General features: G+C 59.8%; 1 protein-coding gene across 2 annotated transcripts in view; it reads left to right on the forward strand.

The window, feature by feature from the left end:
* LPCAT1 (lysophosphatidylcholine acyltransferase 1) overlaps window positions 1-21,990 on the forward strand; it is a 41,339-nt gene that overhangs the window by 2,556 nt on the left and 16,793 nt on the right. For both annotated transcript variants that reach the window (XM_060009693.1, XM_060009694.1), the window contains exons 2-3: window positions 14,982-15,124; window positions 20,736-20,950. In XM_060009693.1, the coding sequence (XP_059865676.1) occupies window positions 14,982-15,124; window positions 20,736-20,950 (358 nt within the window). The remainder of the gene's footprint in view (window positions 1-14,981; window positions 15,125-20,735; window positions 20,951-21,990) is intronic.

Genomic DNA, 21,990 nt, shown 5'->3' on the forward strand with positions numbered 1-21,990 from the left:
TGCGTGCCTGGGGATTAATGCCCAGTTGGCCCATCTGTCATTTAACTGCAGCTTTAGTGAGGAGCTTAAGCATCTCTTTGGACAGAAAACAACATGTTAAGACCTGAAAAACCATGAAGAGTGGAATATCACATCATCACCCTGTGATTCGGAGTCAGGCGGTGGGTCAGTGTCACCGGGTGTTTGTGTACTTCCCGCTGGAAGCCGCGGGTGTGAGCACATCCCCTCCAGCTCTGGTGCTTCCCCATTTCTGAACCCCCTGAACCAGTGTCACCGAGAGTTTACTTCCTGGAGAGCAGCCTGGTTTCCCAAACACCTTGGAACTGAGCCCTCGGAGGGAGAGGCCCTGTGTGCACCCCTCCCCCGGTCCGGTCCTCAGAGAGGATCACAGGAGAGTGACTCCAGGGACAGACCTGTTGGGCAGCCTGCGTGGAGTCCAATCACCCAGAAGCGGGTGATCTTTTTCTCCAAGTTCTGATCCAAATGCCCGAGTCTGGGGCTCGGTCTGGATGCCGAGCTAGGGGCAGCCGCTCTGGGGCAGGGAGCCCGCGCCCCGCACACTCCCCAGCCACTCAGGGGAAGGCCCCACATGTACACACACCAGGCCCACCTGCACGCCCTCATGACCCGCAAGTCTGCGTGCTCCACGCAGGAGACTCCACAGTGAGCAGCTCTTCATCCAGCCCCTCCCACAGCCCCAGCGCTGTGCCTGGTGGCGGGGTGGGGGGGTCGGTGGTGGGGGGACGGATGAAGGGGGAGGTGGCCCGGCCTAAAGCCAGTGCTCTTGAGGGGCTGGCGATCATAGAAACTGGGAACGGGAGACGGAGGCCCTCCAGGAGAGCATGTGTCCTGTGGAAGGGGCAGGCTGTGTCCCTGGGGATCTGGAAGGCCAAGGCCCAGAGGCCCCTTCTGAGGACTACTGAGGACCCGGCAGCACGGCCCTGGAAGGCAGGCGGGTGGAGGGTCGGGGGCCGTGTCCTCATGTCCAGGTGAGGAAGCCGAGGCCCAGGTCCTGTGCTGTCCCCGGACTCCGGGCAGCGCGGGCTGGCTCAGGGCAGATGTCTGACCCGCCGCTTCTCTCACAGCTCACCGGGAGCCTCCTGTAATCGGCTCCTACTTTTCTGGAAGGATGCACGTGTGAAACTCCGCGGTGGTTAACGTGGAGGAGTGAGACGGGGGATTCAAGGGTGCGGGATCCGTCTTCTCATTCGTTGCGTTCTTCTGCCCTGAAGTGGGACACACACACACGCACGTGCACACAGTTTCCTCTTACACTCGCTTTCATTTCTTAGTGCTGAGCAAAGCACAGTCTTATTTCTCATTTTCCCAAAGCAGGATTTTGTCCCTGAGAGTGGGCCCGGCCCGCGCCGGCCCCGCAGGCCCGGGGACCGTCTGAGGAGGTGACCTTGGGCTCCTGTACCCAGCGAGTCTCAGCACGGCCTCCAGGAGCCTCTGTCACGAAGCCGGGCCCTGCCCACCTGCCCCCGGGCTGTCACCACACAGCCAGGACAAAGGCCACCATCCCCGGCGGGCGGGGCCCCAGCCCACTTCTCGTGGGATCGCTGCAGGTTAGCACTGGTGTTTCCGTGTCCCGTAAACCTTTAGTCTTGCTGTGAGTTATTCTGAAATGAGCGCAGAGGAAAGCGTGTGTTTGGAAATACCCTGTGGAAATGCGGTAGCGGGTTTGTTCTCAAGCCCAAGTCACCGCTCGGCCGTCAGTGCGAGGTTTGCGGTAATTTGCTCATTCACACGTTCCTTGGTGTTTTGACCACGTTCCAGCCTTGTGGGCCGGGCTGGAACCGTGGCTGAACACCCTTCGTCACTGCGCACACGGCTGCCGGCCTCCGGGCCCCCCTTGGGCCCAGCATCCTCGGTGGCGCTCCGCAGGGGTCCTGGATGGGGGCCGAGCCGAGGCGCCTGGGACTGCAGCCTGTGTACCCCTGACTCGTGTTTCCATGTTAGACCCAGAGGAGTGAGTTATTTTCCCTAAAAAGTTAGTTGCCACCTAAGAGCTCTTTACACTACATCGTTCACGCTTTTAGCCTTTCAGTCCCTGGAGCTGGGCCTCACCTTGCAGGGTCGTGCTCGGGGTCCTGAGGTCCGGCTGGGGAGGACGGGCCACCCGGCGGGCCCTGCTACTCCTTGCCACCCGAGGAGCCCGGGAGCACAGAGCGACCTCAGTGCCCGAGACAGCGGGGATGCCGCTGGGCTGGACCAGGCACTGAACGCCCGCCCAAGGCGGGGGTCTGTTTGCTAGCCCTGGAGGGGTAACAGCTGTCCCACGTACAGAGCGAGCGACAGAACCTTCTTTCGGTAGCAGTAGATATTTCTGACCAAGAGGGCAGAGCCAGTGGCCGCTTTTGTTTGTGGGCCTCATAATCTGCACATCCTCACTGGGTCTCGGCAGCTGGAGCCCTGGTCCCCCACCCTGGCTCCCTTCCTGCGGCTGGTTGCTGGCCTGCGACCACCCGGCACGAAGGGGCTGATGTGGGATGTGGAGCCCCTCCTCCCTCCCCCCAGAGTAGCCGGGGCCACTCTGCTTCCAGCCTCCCCGCAGTGCAGTGGTCTCCCGCAGGGCAGTGGTTTCCCCACAGTGCAGTGGTCTCCCCACAGTGCAGTGGTCTCCCGCAGTGCAGTGGTCTCTCCCGCAGTGCAGTGGTCTCCCGCAGTGCAGTGGTCTCCCCGCAGTGCAGTGGTCTCCCGCAGTGCAGTGGTCTCCCCGCAGGGCAGTGGTCTCCCGCAGGGCAGTGGTCTCCCGCAGTGCAGTGGTCTCCCCGCAGTGCAGTGGTCTCCCGCAGTGCAGTGGTCTCCCCACAGTGCAGTGGTCTCCCCACAGTGCAGTGGTCTCCCGCAGTGCAGTGGTCTCTCCTGCAGTGCAGTGGTCTCCCGCAGTGCAGTGGTCTCCCCGCAGTGCAGTGGTCTCCCGCAGTGCAGTGGTCTCCCCGCAGTGCAGTGGTCTCCCGCAGGGCAGTGGTCTCCCCGCAGGGCAGTGGTCTCCCGCAGTGCAGTGGTCTCCCTGCAGGGCAGTGGTCTCCCGCAGTGCAGTGGCCTCCCCGCAGTGCGGTGGCCTCCACGCAGTGCAGTGGTCTCCCGCAGTGCAGTGGTCTCCCGCAGTGCAGTGGCCTCCGTGCAGTGCAGTGGTCTCCCGCAGTGCAGTGGTCTCCCTGCAGGGCAGTGGTCTCCCGCAGTGCAGTGGTCTCCCTGCAGGGCAGTGGTCTCCCCACAGTGCAGTGGTCTCTCCCGCAGTGCAGTGGTCTCCCGCAGTGCAGTGGCCTCCGCACAGTGCAGTGGTCTCCCGCAGTGCAGTGGTATCCCGGCTGCCTGCTCTGGCCCCGCCCTCTCCTTCCATCACTGCCTCACCTGTACCTGGTCCTCAGGAGCTGTCCGACCGGTCACCTCCCCGCTTCCCCAGGCTGCTCAGAGGAGTGACTGCCTGGCTGGGGGACGGGCTGCCCCAGGCTCCTCCCCCCTCCTGCTACCCTGAGCAGCCCCAGGGCCCAGTGCTGGGACCAGCTCAGCCCATGACGATGGAACTGGCGGGCCAGGGGCTACCTGCAACCAGGGCGGGGGGGGTGGGCAGAGCTGGGGTGTTCTGGGGGGCTGCCTGCTGCTGGGGGAGGTACAGAACGTACCCATGGGTCGCCTTGCAGCTAGAGGGGCCATCCCAGAGCTGGGATTAGAGCCAGGATGTGGTTGGGGGGAACCCCTTGCAGTTGGGGGTAGGGCCAGGATGTTCCCTGGGGCTCCCCACAGCCGCAGGCCTGGAGGCAGAATTTTGGTGAGGGGCCTCCAGCCGTCGGGCTGGGGTTGAGCTGGGATGTCCTGGGGGTGCTCTCGGTACCTGAGGGTGGGGTGAGTAGGAGGTGCCCAGCTGGGGGGCTGCCTGCAGCTGGGAGCCCCAGAGGGCCCGAGGCTGCTGGAGAGGCTCCCACAGCAGGGGGACCAGGACACTCTGGCCAGGGCCCCGCCACTTCCTGCAGGTATTTGCTGAACAGGTGGAAGCAGCGGGAAATGCTGCAGGTCTGGAATTTCGAGATTCTCTTCTTCAAACCCTGCAGTAAGGGCCCTGGAGATAAGGGATTTCCTTGAGCCACAAGCCAGGGTGGGTCTGACGTCTGGGCGGCTCTGAGCTGAGTGAGCAGGGGCCAGCGAGGAGCCTCTCAGGCCCGTTCTGTGCGGTGGGCGAGGGGTGGGGGTGGGGGGGCGGGTCCTTTGTCATCGGGGTTCTCACAGCTTCCTCCATCCCTGCCTTGGGGACCACCCCAGGCCCCCCTTCCCGTGTGTCCTGCCCCTGTTGGCCACCCACCAGGCGTGGTAGGATGCTCCTGGCTTCAGACAGTGCAAACATGAGAAGGGGTGCAGGTAGGAGCCGGCCGCGAGAGCCCCGAGGGCAGGGACCGCCGTGTCCTGCGACACAGCCAGGGGTTCATAGCCACCTGCGGTGAGCCAGCCAGTCGGCAGACGTTACCTCTGGGCCCTGGCACTCACTCGGGTGGCACCCTTCGGCCCAGTGTGTTGTTTGTGGACACAGAGGTGCCCCGCCTCAGCTGCCCCCCTCCCCCCTCCCGTGTTTCTCAGCCCCTCGGGGAGACATTCTCGAGGACCAGGCTGCTGGTAGTGCTGGTGGGGTGGGCCCTGCACCCCGGGGCCTGAGCCTCGGCACCTTTGTGTGGGACTTGCAGCCCCCTGGGTCCGCTTCTGCCAGTGGGGAGCTCGGAGCCTTGGAAGCTCCCTTTCTGCAGACACAGAATTACCGGGTGTCCTAACCCCACAGGAGAGATGCCTGGGGAAGGAGGTCAGGTGTCGCCGAGTTCCTGAACCAGCACTTGCTTTGGGATCTGAGCCTCGTGCTGGTGGAGCGTCCGGCCCAGAAGGCTTACACCTTCCAGCCTTTCTGCTGCTGCCCATCCGTCCTTCCCACAGAAGGGCTCCAGCCTGGGGTTTGCTTTACTGTGAATTTCACAGCTGGAGACCGCAGATCGCAATCACGGGGACCCCGGGACAGAGCTCTGGTCTCCAGCAGAGCGGTCCTGAAAACCCGGAGAAGATGAGATTTGGTACAAAACTTGGGTGCGTCGGAGGAGGAATGAGGAGGGCCAGGGAGGGTGCGGGCAAGACCCAGAGGCCAGCCCGGCGGGCGCCGGCGGCCAGAAGCAGGGGCGGGGCACCGGTTGTGGGCGCCCCCCACGTGTCCGCCCTGCCCCTCCAGGCCCAGCCTCCCCTCCCACACGTGGGAGGCTCTCCCCCTGCACTTCCTTCCGGCCTTGCTGAAATCCCACCAGTTATTATCCTAGGGGCCTTTCTCAACTGCCCTGGAGACCCGGAGTCCACGTGGCAGGCGGCTCCCGGTGTCCCAAGCGTCCACTGCCCTGGCCTCCCGGGTGGGCTCCTCTGCCATCTGCTGGAATGTACTGAGGCCTCCAGCCTGGCCTGAGTGCCCTGCCCGGCCTCCTTCAGGCCCCCGGGGCTGCGATCTCTACTGCACTGCCCCCGAGGCCCCCGAACTGCCCCTCCGTGCTGACCGCTGACCCTGGGGCTGCCTTCCCACCTCCTTTGCCTGTGGACCATGGGCCCCACCACCCCCGGCATGCCCCGGCCCCGTGAAAGGCCAGTGTGAGTGCCGCGGCCAGACGCAGGCCGAGCCCGGCAGGATCAGCTGATGCGAAGACTTCGACCCGCCCCCTGGAGCCCTCGGACCCTGGCTGGGAGGAGGAAGGGCCAGTGTGTGGTTCTCCTTGCCGCCTGGGCTGCAGGGCGTCACGCTTAGGGTTCCCTCCGACCAAGTGGGTCTGGTCGCTCAAAGAGCTGCACAGGTGTTCACTGCGGCCTCACAAGATCACCCTGTCAGCTGTGGTTGAAAACGGTGAATATGGTCACCTAGGAAAATCGCTCTGCGTCGGACCGCGGGACGGATTTGTAAACCCGGTGAATTACCGAAAGACACTCATTTTGCAGGAGGTTCCGGATGAGGCAACACGCGCTAACACTTGAGTTGAAAGCTCTTGAATAGAGACCACTGGGATGGTGCGGAAGTTGGGCCTGCTTGAGAGTTTGAAAGAAAAAAATAGCTCTTTAGAAAAGCTATATTTAATTTTAGATTTGAGTGGGAGAGCTAGGAAGAAATAGCTTCTATACACAGTAAGCATGGGCTCTGGAAGGAGAGTTTTCCCGAGTGGAGGCACAGGTTATCCTAATAGACACACAGGTAGATGGAGGACCTCAGAGGTCAGTCAGTGGAGGCCTGAGGTCAAGAAGACAGTCACACCTTAGCAAGAAAAAGACAGATGAGTCCAGTGTGAATTTGGGCACAGGATTTATGCAAGTGGGCAAACCCCCAAAAGAAGCCCAGGTACCCAGTAAACATAAAGTGCTGCATAAGCACAGGACAGGACCTGGGCCCCTGGGCCCCCCTCGCTGGTGACCCCTCGGAGCTCTGGCCACACCTAGTGTTTCACCTGATGGTAAAGAGAAGCCTCTTCTGGAGAGCAGCTGTGTGTGTGACAAGGTCCAGGGAACAGCCACGTTTCAGAACGCCAGCCTTTTCTGTTTCGCTTTTGCTTTCAAGTATTTTAACTATTCGAATTAGTTGGGAAAAGGACTGCTGATCTCCTATTTGAAGGCGGTGTATGATTTGGACCGGAAGGCATTTTATATTAAGGAAGGTGTTTTGCTGATGGGGGTGAGCGGAGGGGATGCGCTTCCAGGTTGATTTGCTCGCTTTGCATCTCAGGCATCGGGTCCGGAGCTGGTACTTCTCCTTCCCAGCTGTGACCTCCAAGGGCCTGTGGCTTCACTGTGCCGGCTTGTAAGACTCCGTGGCAATAACTGTGCATTTCCTAAGAAACATAAGTAAAGTTAGATGTGGCTTTTTCTCCCTCGCCGCTGCGTCCAGCAGGTGGAGGGTTCCCTCAAGGTTCTGCCGGCTTCCTCCCGAGCGAGGCTGGGGTGCGGCCACCGGCTGCCCAGGGCGTCAGGTGTCACCTTGGCAGTTTAGCATCTTCTGTCTACTCTCAAGTGGGATTCTCAAAAACAGCTGGCTTTATAGTTTGTTTGTTTGTTTGTTTTAATGCATGTAAGTAACAGCAAAGAAAAGATTGATTCCCTAGGTGAGGCCTTCCTGTGTTTCTCCCACGTGCCTTGGAGATCTTTCTGCAGAATCTGCGAGGCTCATTTCTTACTTGCTCCACGTGGGAGAGCTTGGAGGTGACCAGGGCCAGGCTCCCAGGAGAGCACAAGACCAGCCCCGGACGCACTGCTCCCTCCCCTTCCACCCCAGCTGTGCTTGTCTGCAGGGGTGAGCTCTGTGCCCCACCGGGACTGCAGCTGACCTGTCTCGGGAGGCTCCTCCGGGTCAGGTCCAGGGCGCCTGTCTGACTCCCTCACTCCTCACCCTCTGGCCCTCGTCTGTGGCCGAGGGGTGAGAGGGTGCTGGACCTGGCCCTGCAGCTTGGGGAAGGACCCCCTGGGCAGGGAGGTGCAGGGAGATGGAGGAAGGAGGCCAGTGTGTCCGGCAGCGCCCGTGAGGGAGCCTGGGGTCAAAGGGTTACTCTGCAGCCGTGCAGAACTCTGAGCCCCGATCTGTTTTGGAGGCGGAGCCAGGAGGAGTTGGTAAGAAAGAGAGGTGGCGAGTGTGACTCCCAAGTGTGTGTCCAGGAACAGGCGGGTGGGCGGGGCCAGCTTGGGTGTCCCTTTGGGGGTTGTTGCCAGCTCTCCCGGGACGTCAGTGTAGGGGCCTCGTCCGCATCAGGCCAGGGTCCGAGAATGTGAGGGTGCTCACGGGAGGGAGGGGGTCCCAGGCCTGGGCTCCCCCCGCCCCCTCCGCCGCCAGGGCAGCCCCTTCTGGTCCAGGCTGCTCCTCGAAACTTGGCTTTGCTCCCACCGGCGGCTGACCTTGGGAAGCCGCCCCGCCTCCTGGCCCGGCCTCAGTTTCCCCGCCCGTCTGAGCCCGTGCACTGCGGGTGCGTTCTTTCTCTGGGGGGTGGCCTGCACCCTGCCTTCCCTGGAAGGATGATCGCTGACGCCCCCTCTGGCGGCCTGCCTGCGTCCCGCACGGGGTGCCCACACTGTTTGGGAGGGTGAACTGAGTTGCGGGGAGTTGACGGTCGTGTTCCTGGCGCTGCTTCCTTGCACGCTGTGAGCTGGTGAGCCGTCCCCGTGGCTCGCTGCGCCCGTGCCGGGTTCTCTGGCTGGGAGCCGTGTGGGCTCTCCTGGCCTCTGGCGCTTCCTGTGGCCACCAGTCAGCCCAGCGCCTGCGTCCTGGGCTCCCATCCTCGTCGGTTTGGGGAGACCCACAGGGCAGGGCACCTTTTGTCCTTCACCCCTGGGATCTGGGCACCCTGGATGCTGGCTGCGTGCGCCCCAGGCCCCTGTGCTGGCAGTGCCTGTGGCACCCCCGTTAAGCCAGGCTTCACCTACCCCTCAGCGCCACCACCGTGAGTGACTGGCCTATTTTCTGTGTGCTCACCGAGGTCCGCCATCCTTGAAAACACTTCATTCCAGGTTGTGAAGTCATCTAATTGGCTTGCACAGGTCTGTCCCGTCTTGTTTCGTGCCTTTTTTACCGACTGTCGCCCTGGGATGTGTCCGCTGTGTCCCGTGTAATTCATCGCTCCTCCCCTGGCTGGCCCCTGGTGTCTGTCACAGGGGTGACCTTCAGCACACCTGTCCCCCGGTGGCGCCCTGGGTGGCATCCAGCTCCACGGCTACCAGCAGCACGCCCATGGGAGCAGCCCCTGGGGAGCGGGGCCCGCCAGCTGGCCCAGTGTCCACACACAGCTCCCCACCCCTGACCCCGAGTTCTCAACTGCAGCAGAGGCTCCAGCACCGTCCTCACGGCCTGGGGACCAACTCTGAGCTGTGGTTATTCCCAGAAACTCAGGAGCACGTGGACTCCAGCAGAACCAGTGGGCCCTGGGCTCTGCACTCAGTGGCCTTGTGGGCAGTGGTGCAGAGCTCTTGGCCACGTGACGTCAGGAGCCAACACGTCTGATGGTCCACATCTGTTCTCTCAGTTCATGGGTCTTACCCACTGCCCGAGGATGGTTTGTGGTGACTGTGGTAAATCGAGCACCCAGCGCACGAGGGCAAAGTCTATTCCTTTTTCTCTTTTCTTAAGTCCTGCTAGGATTTTTTTAAAATTTATTTTATTTATAGATTTTTGGCTGTGTTGGGTCTTCGTTGCTGCGTGCAGGCTTTCTCTAGCTGCGGCGAGCCGGGGCTACTCTTCGTTGCGGTGCGCGGGCTTCTCATTGCGGTGGCTTCTCTTGTTGCGGAGCATGGTCTCTAGGTGCTCAGGCTTCAGTAGTTGTGGCACATGGGCTCAGTAGTTGTGGCGCACGGGCTTAGTCGCTCCGTGGCATGTGGGATCTTCCCGGACCAGGGCTCAAACCCGTGTCCCCTGCATTGGCGGCGGATTCTTAACCACTGCGCCCCCAGGGAAATCCCCTTTCTATTTCTATCAGCATGATTTTCAGGAACTTTCTGAGAAGAGAGATGATGGCTGAGGATGTGGGCTCAGCGCCGGGTCTGTGCGGCCAGCTGGCTGTGTGTGCTGGCTTATTACATTTCCTTTCATCATAGGAGAGAGTGCATTTCCCTCCAGCCTCCTGGTGAATGCGGTTCCTTTGGAATGGCGGGATTTCTTCCCAGGATGAAAGCACTGGCATCGGAAGGCGGCTTTGGAGAGTCTTCCTGGGCCTGCCGGTCAGCGTGCTGACGGTCCCGACGTGCTGGCACCCGGCATCTGGAGCGTCTGCTCTGCCTGTAACGCGGCCGCTGTGTTCTCCAAGCTGCTGACACCAATTCCCTAGTGCTGTCCTGGCCGCACGTGTCGCGTCAGGGTCTCGCACGGCTGACTGGGGTCCCTCAGCAGGCGTGTGCTCGAGGGCACAGGCATCGCAGCCCCCTGGGGCCTGTCCTCCCTGGGCGAGGGCCTGGGTCTCTCTAGAGATCTTGTCTCTTAAGTAACGCGTTATGTTTCCTCGTTGGTTGTGAAACATAAGGCACTTGGACCGACTTGCACGTGGGTGATGCCAACGGCCTTGGTGGCCTTGGCAGGGAGGAGGGGTGATTGCCGGGCTGGTCTGAGCCGGGCTTTGGAACCTCAGGTGCTGCACCTGGATAGTTCTGGACCGGTGGATTCGATGAATTCAGTGGGAACTGGAGACTGTTTACATCCAAAGCGAAATTGTCACTTTCACAGTTCTTATCACAGGAAGTGTCAAAACTACAGCAAATGTTCTTGCTTAGGGCGGCGGCAAAGCGCCCCAGAGGGGCCGGCTCAAACCACGGGAATTCATTCCTCCCGTTCTCAGGGCTGGAAGCTGAGATCCCGCGTCACAGGGCTGGCTCCTCCTGAGGCCTCTCTCCCTGACGTGTAGACGGCCGTCTTCTCCGTGTCCTCCTGTGGTCCTCCCTCCATGCATGTCTGTGTCCTGATCTCCTCTTCTTATGAGGACCCCGGTCACATGGGATTAGGGCCCACCTTAGTGACCTCATGTACCTTAATCACTTCCTTAAAGGACGGACCTCCAAAGACAGTCACATTTTGAGGTGCTGGGGGTTCGGACTCCAATACATGAATTTGGGGACACAGTTCAGCCCCTGACACCAAAGCAGAGGAAACGCAACGAGCCGCCCCCTCTCCCCACCTCAGCAGTCCCCCCTTACGGCCCCTCTGGGCCCACTGACACCCCCTCTTCCCCCACCAGTGATTTGCAAGCAGAGCCCAGACTCCGTCCTTTCACCAGTAGCAATCCCGTGGGTATCTGCCACTCAAGGACAAAGCCGCTGGCAGCCGCTGTGCAGGCCACTGTCACCCCGGCTCCGGGGCGGGGGCGGTTCTTGGCTACAGCCGCGCCACCCCCCACCCCCCACCCCCGCGACACACACTCTGATCAGAGGGTCCCCGTCCAGCCTGTCGTCTTGGTTTTCTTCCTACAGTGTATTGGTGCATCTGTGTCTCCTGGCCTTCCTTTTGCCGACTGCTTGCTGGTCGTCCGTGTCTTCTGGAAGCTGGTGGCTTGACCCACAACTAGAGAGATCCCATTCCTGTCGGGCACGCCCAGCCCCGCCCACCTGCTGGTCTGCTTCCGGGCAGGACCCTCTGTCACACACACGTGCCTGGATGGTGGGTTCTGGACGCCTGTGCGAGCCCTTCGTGGACGCCCCCACGGACACGCCCCCTCCACCCCTTGGCCGTCCCGAGGGACAGTCTCACGGGACAGGCAGCGCGAAGCTTGACATTGCCCCTAGGCCAGTGTCACGATCGGGAGATGGTTTCGTAGGGTCGTCCAAAGGCAACCAGGGAGGCTGGGGCGCGTGTGTGAGCGTGTATAAGTAGAGGTGTGGGTGAGGGTGTGCGTGGACGTGAGCGTGTGCCCTGAGGCGTGCGGGCGTGAGGCTCCCATCACGCGTGGCTCTTCCTGTGTGCGTTCCAGTGCACCGTGTGCTTGGGGCCCTGGGTCCTTTGGGCAGGAAGCGGTGCCCTGGGCCCGGATGGATCACCGCCTGGACCCGCTCTGCTAGGGGCTCGTGCTGAAGTGTGCGGGGCGAGAGTGGGCAGTGCACCTTCAGGTCTGGGTTGAGCCGGCTGCCCGACGACACGGACGTGCAGAGGACTCGCATGTCTGCGTCTGTGCCTGTTAAACCCCTTTTCCATGGGACGGTTTCTCGCAGACAACTTCTAATGGCTTAATCCAAGTAGCTCAGCTGGGCACTCATTGCACGTCACCCTCAAGGGTTGTGTTACAAGCCCTAGTGTGGCCCTCGAGAAGGGTGACCATACAGTTGATCTGGCACTTTTGAGGGTGATGGGCCCCCGGTGACGGCCCAGGGCTGAAGCTGTGGGCAACATCTCAGGAAACCGGTCCCCCCACCCCCCGTGGGCTCCTGAAGGGACCCGCCTCCTCCAAGCAATTTCCACGGCCCCCGCGTGCTTCCTGCCCACCCCGCCCCCCCACCCCGGCGCGTTCCGTTGGTACCTGCCCATCTCGTCTGTGGGAGGCCTGCCTGTTTGCCAAGGGTCGAGGCTGTGTGGTCACTCACACGTCCTTTCCCCACTGGCTGCAAAACTCAGACACCAGGACCGCCTCCCCGAGGCACACAGAGATGCATCCTCTGCGAGGCAAATGTGGTCGCGTCTTGTCCGCGGGGAGTGGCCGGCGAGCCAGCTTGCGGGACGCCATCCGCTCGTCAACCAGCAATTTGAACCGTGCACTTGCCCCGACTCCAGGGTCACCCCTTCACGCCTCGTCATCACCCCAGTTGGTCCGGACAGACTGGGGTGCTGCCTCCCCGGGGCCTCAGAAGCCGTGGGGAAACTGGGTGCTCTTTCTGGAGCCCTGAGCTCTGTTGTTCTCTTCTGTTACCTGCAGTAGCAGCCGTCCTGGCCATGGAATGTGGCTGCACAGTCGGGGCGTGTCCGCGACCCGTGAGTGCTCTGAGCGTGCTGGCCCCGGAGCTCCTGTCCGGCGCTTTGCTGCCTGCCATTCTGTCTAAGGCACGGGCACCGGCTTTAGGGTCCATTTATGGGGACACACCGCAAAGTATCCAGTGACTCAGCTGCCCTGCAACCTGGAGGAGCAGCGGCCACGGGTCATAGGACGAGCGGGTACGCGGGGCTCCCAGCACAGCCCCCGGAGCCAGAGCTCTGGGCCGTCGAGGTGACAGGCAGACCGAGAGGCAGCGCCCCGCCAGCGAGGAGGTGGGGTGTCTCTGCAGCAAAGTTACAACAGCAAGGATGGAAGAGGATATGTTTTGAAATGAAGGAAAGGCTACATTTTAAAACCTGTGGGATTGAATTAAAGTCCTTAGAGAAAGCTGCCTTCTCCATGTGAATTTGGGGGAAATAAGGTATTTCTGAAAATATGCTCCAGGCTCTTTCCTCAAGAAGTTAGAAAGAACATTAGGGTGCACTCAGAGTGGAAGAGAGAGGCCCCTATAAGATACAAAATCAATGCGACTGAATAGGTCACAGCAGAGATAAGGAACAAATGCGCAAGTGGTTCTGTAAACAGATTAGCGAAGGGGAGGGCTGTCTGTCAGCACGGGCCTGAAGGGTCTCAGAAGCACAAAGGCTATGAACGACGCCTAGATCAGGGCAGGGTTGATGTAACTTCAGGGCAGCGGTTCGCACGATTATCCTGAAAATGCACGATGGGGAGTCGGGTGGGAGGAGAAGCCTGCTGAGGACGCCCAGAGATTTCCTCCCTGACAGAAACACTGAAATAACTCCAGAAAATAAGAAATAGGAAATCTAGATAAACAATGAAAAGCATTGGAACAGCCATCAGGAAGCTCCGTAGGAATTCCTCCAACGAGGTGGGCTGGTGTCTGGCGTGGTGACCGCAGGACCCGAGGACGGCGGTGCGGGGGACGTGACCAGGCTCGCCTTCCAGACGCATGTTGGCAAACGAACCTGGCGAGGCCTTAAGAGAGGTGGCTTCCCAGCGCTGGAACCGAGGTTGTGACACCAGAGAAGCCGTGGCTGCCGTGGGTCACGTGGACAGGGTGACAGATGAGCACGTAATTATCCCGCAGGGAAGACTTGTGGTGACATTCACCCCGTTCACGCTGACCCCAAAACAAGACGCTTAGAAAACCCGGGGTGGGAGGCACGTTCCCGCCAGCACGTTCCTGCTCTGTCTGACCCCCTGGAGCAGACCCCCCACCACCACCATTTAACAGGAAGCATTGTCCCCAGCGGCGGCCACGACAGATCCGGGGTCACCGGCCCTGTTCCACCTTGTGCTGAAACCAGAGGTTCAGCCAGGGGACCCCAGCCCCTGAAGGCGGGGGGGAGAGGCCGTTCAAAGTCACCATCGTCACAGCACATGGAGATCTGGACCCACACCGGCCATGGGCGGCACAGGCCACACGTGGCCGTAGGGCACCTAGGATGTGGCGCGTGAATGAGATGTGCTGTGAGCACAGAACACGCCGGATGCCCTGGACGTGATGAGGATAGTGTGAACTGGCTCGTCCACGCCTTGTGCTACGTGCGTGCGGAAATGATGGTATTTTAGGCGTGTTGGGTTAAATAAACTGCACGTTGAACTAATTTCATCACCTTTGTGTTTTTAAACATGGCTGCTAGAAAATGTAAAACGGCACACGTGACCTGCGTTGTATTCCTGTCGGGCAGCGCTGGCCTTGGTGGAGACCCCAGAGAATCAGGGAACGGTCAGCGTGCAGGCCTGCAGGCGGCAGAGACGGGCGTGGCGGGTGGTGGGGTGAGCAGCTTGGACACGGTACCACGGACCTGGGTCTCTTCCCGTCTTTCCTGTCTCCTGTGCACCAAACCTACGTGTTTCAAGTGTATTTTCTTGCAAATAATCAGAAACTCATATCTGTTGGTTGTAAGGCTCCGTGAGTTTTGTCTTGTCATCCCTCCGCTCCCCTAATCGACCGCCTGAGATCAAGTTCATCACAAACACGCTGTTCCTGAATGTCCCCCACCCCCGTGTGGAGCCAGAACCTCACTGCACGCAGAAGTGCTGGCGCCTCAGCCACAGCTGCCCGTCCACCGTGTGTCCCCCTCGTGCGCAGGGCCTGCCCCCCACGGAGCCCTAGCCTGCTTTCCCCGCGTCCACCGGACCAGGCCCGTGGCTCTGGACGCCCCCCTCCCTCCCTGCTGGGCCCCCATCCCGTCTGTGACTTCCTGGGGTTGGAGAGTCCCCGAGTCCCCGTCTTCCTTGTGGTCTGAGCCCAGTCCTGCCAGCTCTGTGCCTGTGGCCCCGTGAAAGCATCCTTGTGTGCAGGGGCTGCTGGGCGCGCTGAGGAGGGGGCTCGGGGGCGGGGCTGCCTGCTGGGGGTGCTGGGAGTGGGCGGAGCGCCATCGGCCAGGAGAGCACCCCGACCCCAGGCGTCCCCTCGGTGGCTGTAGGAGGGACTGGGCCGCAGCGTCCGCGGGAGGCGGGTGCCGGGGCGGCGCGAGGAGCCCAGAGGACAGTCCCGCGCGTGACCGTGCCCTGTCCCCGCAGGTGGCCGTCATGACGCTGACGCTCTTCCCCATCCGGCTGCTGGTCGCCGCCGTCATGATGCTGCTCGCCTGGCCCCTGGCGCTTGTGGCCTCGCTGGGATCCGCTGAGCAGGAACCAGAGCAGCCCCTGGCCTTGTGGCGGAGGTGAGTGCACGTCTGTGGGGGCCCTGGGGGGTGTCTCAGGCCCGCGTTCCCCCCGCCAGCATCCTGCCCTGAGGCTCCCTCCAGGGCCCCGCAAGCCGAGTGGCCGCTGTGTTGTGTCCTGAGCACAGGGGTCCCGCGCTTCCCTGTCCGCTGCCCTCGAGGCCGCACGTCAGCCTGCTGCCGCTGCTGTGGTCTCTGCTTCGTGTGGATGGACGTGTGAATCCACCTTAAGTGAAGATCCAACAGGGGCCTCACAAAAGGACATGAAACCACAGCATGTTCTTGTGTATTTAAATACCTAAAGCTGTCCCTTAACTCAAACTACACGCCGTTTCTAGTGAAGGAAAACGTTGAGCTATGGGAAGGATTTTGGTGAGTATTTCCAGTGTGTTAGCAGACACCGTTCCGGTCATAAAACCAGGTTGCTGGCCGCCTCCTGTGTCTGCATCTCTGATCATTCCTAAGGTCCTTGGACGGTCTATTCAGAACAGAAGTGTTCTTAGTTGAGCGCAGGGCCGGGGGTCGGCTGCAGCCTGTTTTTGTGAATGAGGTTTTATTGGGGTGCAGCCCTGCCCGTTCATTTGTACACCATCCAGGGCTGCTGTCCTGGAGGGCAGGGGTCACTGTGGCCAAGGCCACAGGCCCACAGAGCCTAAACTACCTGCTGCCCGGCCCGCAAGGTTTATGGACCAGCTCAGGCCCCTCCTTTCTCTCCCAGTGTCTGAGCTGCTGGAATGCTGATGCCCTGAGAGGCTGTGGAAACGGGCGCCCATCCTGGACCTTGGTTCCCCGCTGCCCACGTGCCATGGTCAGAACAGCAGTTACATGCAGGGCAGAGACGGCCAGTTAAGGTTCAAGGGTTTTCGGAGCCTTTCACGAGCATGGTGCCTGGGGACCCCTCACCCTCCTCGTGGTAACATTTCACGTCCTCAGACCATCCCCAGTTTCAAGTGAACCATGGTCTCTCCCCCTCCCTAGAAACCAGAAGGTAGACGTGGCTGTCTCCGTGGGTGTGCCCCCGGCACGGAGCCTGGCCTGAGGGACGGGAAAGTCTCTCCCAAGTGAATGAATGAATGGGTCAGTGAATGAATGAATGAAAGAGTGAACGAGTGCATAGACAGCTGGGTTTTCTAATCTCTTTGGAAATCATGCTTTACCTTGAGATCTGGGGTTTTTTTTTAAAGTTTTAACTGTAAAATATGAATTTGGTATCAAATATATAATCAAGCAAAATAAATCCAGACCAAATCGGAATCAGAATTTCAGTTTTCACTTGGTTGAGGACCCAGAGCTAGAAAGCAGAGATTTTGTAGTTTTTTACAAATTACGAATGATTTGATCAAAAGCGTCTTAATTCCCTGTTCCCCCCGCTCTGTTCTGGGGCTGGGCTCCCCTGCCTCCCTGCTGTCCTGTCCCACGAAGGAAGAAACCTCGCACAACCTCGGCGTCTGTCTTTTCAAAACAGGTGACTCTGGGCTGTTTCGGTTTCCCTGTTTTGACTCCCTGTAGCTTTTCTTGTCTGCGGTAATGTACTTGGTCTCATCGGGTGATAAACGGGCCACAGCCAACTTTAGTTCCGACAGCCGCTCGCTTCACAGAGGCACCGTGTGTGTGTGCGCGTGTGTGTGGCGTGCACACCTGATGTGCCCCACGTGGGGAGACGTGGGGTTAAGGTTCCCGGGAGCTCTGGGTGCTCGGGTGCGCAGAGCCTGAGCGTCGTCCTGAGTCTATGTGCGTATGGGCGTGTGTGTGTGTACACGTGTGCGTGTGTGTGCGTGTGTGCGTGTGAGTGTGTGTTTATATGTGCACTGGCATGTACCCCAGCTGCACATGCCGCCCACACTGAATTCCCACCCCCTGCAGCCCACGGGGTCTCCACACAGCAGTGTTTCTCGGGAACTCGGTGCACAGCCCTGGGCTCCGTGGAAACAAGAACAAACACCCGGCCCCGAGCTCCTCAAAGGAAACACAGTGACAGCAGGTCCTGAGTTTGGGACACGGGGAGTTAGGAGGAAACAAGTTTAAAGTAACAGGACTCCGAGTAGAGGACGTCACGTCATCAGCTGCGGCGGTGGGTTGGTTCACGCCAGGCACAGCTGTGCGGTTTTGAGCAGAGTTTTGTTTTGATCAGGGAGGATTTTTGCTGAATATAAGTTAACGTCAGTCAGACCTTCCTAAAATAAAATCTTGGGTTTTCAACGAAAGGAGGAACGACACAATTTCGCATAAGACTCTGTGTTTCAAAACACAGAGTGTTGTCAAAACTTCTTACAGAACCCAACCAGGCAGGGCAGGAGACACTGCTGACCAGTCCTGCAGGCCCTGGCCCTTGGCCGACTCAGGGTTCAGGAGGGTCAGCTCAGCCGTCACAACCGGGTACCACGGCGGGGCTCAGACAGCAGGATTCGTTTCTCACGGTTTTAGAGGCTGAAGTGGGAGGTCAGGGCCAGCAGCCACGGCTCGTGGCGGGACCTCCGTCCACCTGCAGACGCCGCGTCCTCGCAGGCAAGACCTCTTCCTCTCCTGTAAGGACACCGGTCCCCTGGATCGGAGTCCCACCCCGGGACCTCACTGGCGCTTAGCTCCAGATACAGTCACGTTGGGGGTCAGGGCTTCAGCATAGGAATGTGGGGCGACATGAGTCGGTCCATCGCAGACGATGCCCTTTCCTGAGTGCCCCGTGTGGGGACGTCCATCCCTGGGTCATCTCCATGACGACTCTGAGCCGCCACGTGTATGCTGGTGGCGTTTCTCACTTTCGTTGGAGTAACGCGAGTTGGTGGTTACAGCAAAGTGGTGGGGAAGGGAGGGTGGCCGAGGGCAGGCCTGCAGTCCCTCCTCCCAGCGCCACGCAGACGCCCTCCGCGCGTGTGTGTGGCTTTTCTGCCGTTGCCTCTGTCACCCTGGGGAAGGAGCCACGAGCTCTGGGCCTGTCGGGGTCGGACCCCAACCCCGAGGGGCACCGGGCGGCCTGCGCATCTGCACACGTGGGGCCCTGCGGTGGGTGACGGTGGTGGGCGGCATCACCATGTGCTTCTCTCTCACACGGTTTGTCAGAGTCACCTGCACATCTGCCTGCTTTGTGCCGTCAAGTCTGAACTTTACTTCTTGTATTGTGTTTTCCATTTCACAGAATTTCCGATTTTATTTTGCCTGTTAACCAAGAGAATACTGAGCCCTGAGTGTAGCCTCAAAATTCTCCACCCCCAGAGTCCTGCGGCCGCTGCCTGGGATTCATCCTCCTCCCAGAGGGTCCGGGGCCCTGGCCGCTGCGTGGCGTGTGTTTCTCTTCTGCTGCACTCTCAGGCATGATCTGCATTTCCTGGGCCTGTTTTCTTTGTCTTTGTTCCAAGATTTTCTGAAGTATTGGGTTCTCAGAAGGAAGATGTGCAGGAGGAACTCATTCACATCTTGTGTCTGGAAACGTCTTTATTCTCTCCTCTGTGTTGGTGGGTAGTGTGACTGGGTATAGAATTGCAGGTTTCACGTCATGCGTCCCCAGAGCTTTGGAGATGCGCTGCTGACACCTGCAGCTTTGATGCTAGAAACCCGTTCGTTCCTCTCTGGGAGGTTTTAAAGTCTTCTCTTTGTCGTTGGAAATTTGAAAAATTCTCAAAGGAAATAACATGAGTCTTCTTCGTAAAATTCATTCTGCTGAGCACCTTGCGATGGTGCTGGAGATCTGGGTCTTTCTTCAACTCTGAGAAACTGTTTTCTTTGTATCTGATAGTTCCGTCCTTTTCTTTTTCCTGCATGTTCTGGGAGGTCCCCTTCTCCGCGTTTTTGAGCCTTCTTAGGGAACCGGTATTTCTGCATGAGACTTTTGATTTGCAAGAGTATTTTCTTTTTCTTGTCCTCTGGACCTTTTCAGAGCATCCCTCTCTCCTGGCACTGTAATGTCCCGATTCGTGTGGATTTTTACACGTCTCTTCCGATGCCTGCCCTCGGGTCTCCTCAGGGTCATACTCCTCTTATCCATCATGTAGCTGGTTCTGCCCACACGTCCAAGTCTGAGGTGTCCACCTGTGTGATGAACGACAGATGGAGTCGGGGTGCAGGTCCCTGCCCTTGAGCATGTAGACCTGTCTCCCGATTCCCTTCCCCTGGAGAAGCTCTGGCATCTCCGGTGTCACTGGTGCCCTTGCCTTGGGGACCGTGGTGCTGGCCCTGCACTGGGCAGTGGCCGGGGCTCTGCTCTGAGGCCGGTACCCACACCCATAGGCATCTCTTCCCCACAGGCAGCTTGGGGACAGAATTCCTCCAAGACCTTAGAGAGTTATCAGATTTGGTTTTTCCTGTCCCAGTACATCACGGTCACTGTTTGACCTTTGGACCCGAGAGGTGGCGGGTGTGTCTCCGATGGAGGGGCTGAGATCTGACCCCCTTTTCACCAGCTCTCCTCCTGGACCTGCCTTCCTGGGACTGGCTGCGCTCCCACTGCAGCCTCCCCCGCAGTCTTGCTGCTTTCTCCTTGTGCATCAGCTGACATCCATTGGCTTTTATTTTTGTAAATGACTTTATCGTGAAGAATAACATGCATGCAGAGAAGTGCATTTAAAACTGTGCAGCAGAACAGGCGATGGAAGTGCGCGCTTTGTGGTCGCCTAGCTCTAGACGCAGCGCCCAGCGTGGCCCCGCGTTGCGTGGGCGACTGACTGTGCGGGACCTGCCCGTGGTCGGAGGAGGTCGTCTCCAGGTGGCTCCTTGCAGGCGCGGTGCCGCTTCAGAGACCTGCTCAGACCTGTCGGGGCTCATCTTGGGAATTCTCTTGCGAGGGTTGTTAAGCCCCTTGGGAAATCAGTCCAGTAAGGATTGAGGCTCCTGTGCTTCTATGCAGTGACTTTTGCCCAATTTGATCGCCCACGTAGCACAGCAGCACAGCGAGACATGGGTCCTTCTCCCAAGGACTCGGGTGCGTGGCCTGCCGTCACTCGCCCGCCGGGCCATCACTCACCGCGGTTTCAGGGACGTGAACAGTGATCTGGTTTGTAGTGTCAGAGATTCCCGTGAAAGGGAATGTGCAGGTTTAGATGCTTACGTTCTCATGTGTTTAAAAAAGAATAAATAAGAAGCAAATTCAGTTAATCTAGCCTGATTTTTACTCTGTTTTCCAAGTTTATTGTCCATCTAATTTCATCCAGAAAAGGCTGCATCCCGGAGCCTGAGGCCGCCTGTGGGAGGCGAGGGTGAGGTTCACCCAGCACGTCTCTGCTCCTGACCTCAGCTCTGCCGCCTCTCCACATTTCAGCGTGCATTTTAGGTGCTGACGATTTCTTTTCATTTAAAACTTATATCCTTAGGATGCTGAGAGCTCACCCGACGTGTCTGTGTCTCTCGTTCTGTCCTGGGGGCCTCCCTTCTCACATGCTGCTGTCCCTGTAACGGGGCTGAGACGGCTTCCGTTTTCCTGAGTGAACGGATGCGACAGCGTTCTGCTGCCCACGTGCACAGTCGGAGGGAAGAAAGCACAGCCGCCTTCCCTTCCCTCCTCGGATGTTTCAGTGACAGTGGCGGCAGGTCTCCTGGGATTGGCACAGTCCCTGATGGGGTGTGGGCAATGGGGCTGCGTCCCCCGCCAGGCCTGGGTCTGACAGCTGCGCTTCTGTTGCAGGGTCGTGGACGTCCTGCTCAAGGCCATCATGCGCACCATGTGGTTTGCCGGCGGCTTCCACCGCGTGGCCGTGAAGGGGCGGCGGGCACTGCCCGCCGAGGCCGCCATCCTCACCCTGGCACCGCACTCCTCCTACTTCGATGCCATCCCCGTCACCATGACGATGTCCTCCATCGTGATGAAGGCGGAGAGCAGGGACATCCCGATATGGGGAAGTGAGTGAGCCCCCGTCCTGCTGGGAGTGAACCCCCAGTGCCGGCCAGTCCGGATCACGGTGACAGCACAGCCACGCCCACACAGCCACGCCCACACAGCTCACGCCCACACGGCCACGCCCACACAGCCACGCCCACACAGCTCACGCCCACGTGAAATAGGCACCGGGCCTTGCTTCCCTGTTTTCTTTTCTGTGATTTCTTCTGTGATATTGTTGGGATTTTCATTTTTTATGAACACGCAAGTGCCCTTGGCTATAAGGTGTTGAAGTGCTCCTTGAAGTTCTAACAAGAACGTGTCGCCCTCATCACACAGAAGCTCTAGAAGTTGGGGACAGCTCAGTAACTGTCCCATTGAGTTAGTTTCTGTACCGTAAATCCAGGTGTATGAGCGTCCTGAGACCTCGTAACCCGTCACCAAAGCTGAGGGCTTAAAATCACAGGAATGCGTCCTCTCCCGGCTCCGGGACCAGAAGCCTGCCATCAAGGTGCCCCAGGGCCCCGCTCCCTCCGGAGGCTCCAGGGGAGGCTCCTTCCTGCCCCTCCCATGCATTTACCCACCGCTTCAAATGTCTTGACCACAGAGCCGCCCGCGGCCTTTCGGCGAAGCGGGCGCCGGGCCCTTGTTGTCCGGGCTCGGGGCTCGCGGGACAGAGACTGCGTTTCCCTTCTGTCCTCAGAAGCGTTCAGTTCTCGGGTGGGACTCGGGTGGGGTCCCCACGGACATGCGCAGTCGGGGACCCCTGCCGTCCTGGGTCCAGAGAGCCCTCGGGGTTCCGCGCCTTGGGCCTCGCGTCCGTCCAGGAATTGGGAAAAGCCTCCTCATCCACTTTCTTCTCTTTGCCGTGTAGACAGAGTAGCTCTGACCGGTAAAACCCACCCCCGCCAGGTGAGCCGGCCTCCTTCCCCCTCGCCCCCTGGGAAGCGGCGCCGTGCTCGGCCAGGCCGGTCGCTGGGCTCACCTGTTTCCCTGCGCCCCATCCTTCTGGGTGATTCCACCGAACCTCCCTTTCCTTCTCATGGTCATTTTTTAGCAGCAT

Source organism: Delphinus delphis, chromosome 3, assembly GCF_949987515.2.
Source record: "Delphinus delphis chromosome 3, mDelDel1.2, whole genome shotgun sequence".
NCBI classification, from domain to species: domain Eukaryota; kingdom Metazoa; phylum Chordata; class Mammalia; order Artiodactyla; family Delphinidae; genus Delphinus; species Delphinus delphis.